General features: G+C 57.0%; 1 protein-coding gene across 1 annotated transcript in view; it reads left to right on the plus strand.

Moving 5' to 3' along the window:
* Window positions 1–849, plus strand: part of EMH_0044280 (uncharacterized protein) — a gene marked incomplete at both ends in the record, with an annotated part of 3816 nt that extends 2967 nt beyond the window's left edge. The window contains one exon of the mRNA XM_013495944.1: window positions 545–849. Coding sequence (XP_013351398.1) covers window positions 545–849 — 305 coding nt within the window. The remainder of the gene's footprint in view (window positions 1–544) is intronic.
* Window positions 850–1316: the final 467 nt, after the last annotated feature.

Consider the following 1316-nt stretch of genomic DNA (forward strand, 5'->3'; position numbering starts at 1 on the left):
AGCTGGATGAGTGGGAAGAAGAAGAGATGTACCCCGTAGAGACAGACCCCCTGGCGATGCAGCGTGTTTCTGTTGTGTCTCCTCAGCAGCAGCAATCTGCTGTTGCTGCTCCTGATGCTGCAGCAGCAGCAGCAGCAGCAGCAGCAGCAGCAGAAGCAGCAGCAGCAATAGCAGAAGCAGAGTCTGATGAACCCCCTAAACTCAGGCCCTGGTGGAGGACCCGCTGGGGTGTATGGGGAGATTCATTCACATACAAAGGCAAGCATCTGCTGCTGCTGCTGCTGCTGCTGCTGCTGCTAGTGTTGCTGCTGCTGCTGCTGTTGCTGCTGCTGTTACTGCTGCTAGTGCTGCTGCTGCAGCGGTTGGTGCTGCTGCTGCTAGTGCTGCTGCTACTGCTGCTGTTGCTGCTGCTGCTGCTGCTGTTGCTGCTGCTGCTGTTGCTGCTGCTGCTGCTGCTGCTGCTGTTGCTGCTGCTGCTGTTGCTGCTGCTGCTGCTGCTGCTGCTGAGTAACTTGTATGGGGTGTGTGTGGGGGGTGTATGCAGGCGTACGTTATGGAATTGTTGAGGGGAAGGGGTGGACGCGGCTGCAGCAGCAGCAGCAGCAGCAGCAGCAGCAGCAGCAGAGGCCCCTGGGGCCCCGAAGGAGACACCAACCCCACGCAGTGCTGCGCTGCAGAAGGAGACAAAGAGCTGCTGCTGCTCTTGCTGCAAGGGTGCAGCTGCTGCAGCAGCAGCAGCAGCAGCAGCAGCCCCCTGCTGCAGCAGCAGCAGCAGCAGCAACACGTGCTGCTGCAGCAACTCCTGCTGCTGCTGCAGCAAAGCGGGCTCAAGCAGCAGCAAGAAAGTGAAACATTTATTACATTTTGCTGCCTGCAGCAGAACAGCTGCAGGAGACAAAAGAGAGACAGAAAGGAGACAGAAAGAGAGAGAAAAAAAGAGAGACAGAAAGAGAAAGAGAGAGAGAAAAAGAAAGAGAAAGAAAGAGAGACAGAGAGATAGAGAAAGAGATATAGAGACAGAAACGAGAGAGAGAGAGAGAAGAGCTGCTGCTGCTGTTGCTGCTTTTGCTACTGCTGCTGCAGCTGCTGTTGCTGCTGCAGCTGCTGCTGCTGTTGCTGCTGCTGCTGCTGCTGTTGCTGCTGCTGCTGTAACTGCTGCTGTGTCAGTGGCTGCTGCTGTGTCTGTTGCTGCTGCAGCGTCTGCTGCTGCTGCTGCTGCTGCTGCTACAGGTGTTGTGCTGCTGCTGCTGCTGCTGCTGCTTCAGCTGCTGCTGCTGCTGCTGCTGCTTCAGCTGCTGCTGCTGCTGCTGCTGCTG

Source organism: Eimeria mitis, genomic scaffold (assembly GCF_000499745.2).
Source record: "Eimeria mitis Houghton genomic scaffold, Emh_scaff1831, whole genome shotgun sequence".
Taxonomy (NCBI): Eukaryota; Apicomplexa; class Conoidasida; order Eucoccidiorida; family Eimeriidae; genus Eimeria; species Eimeria mitis.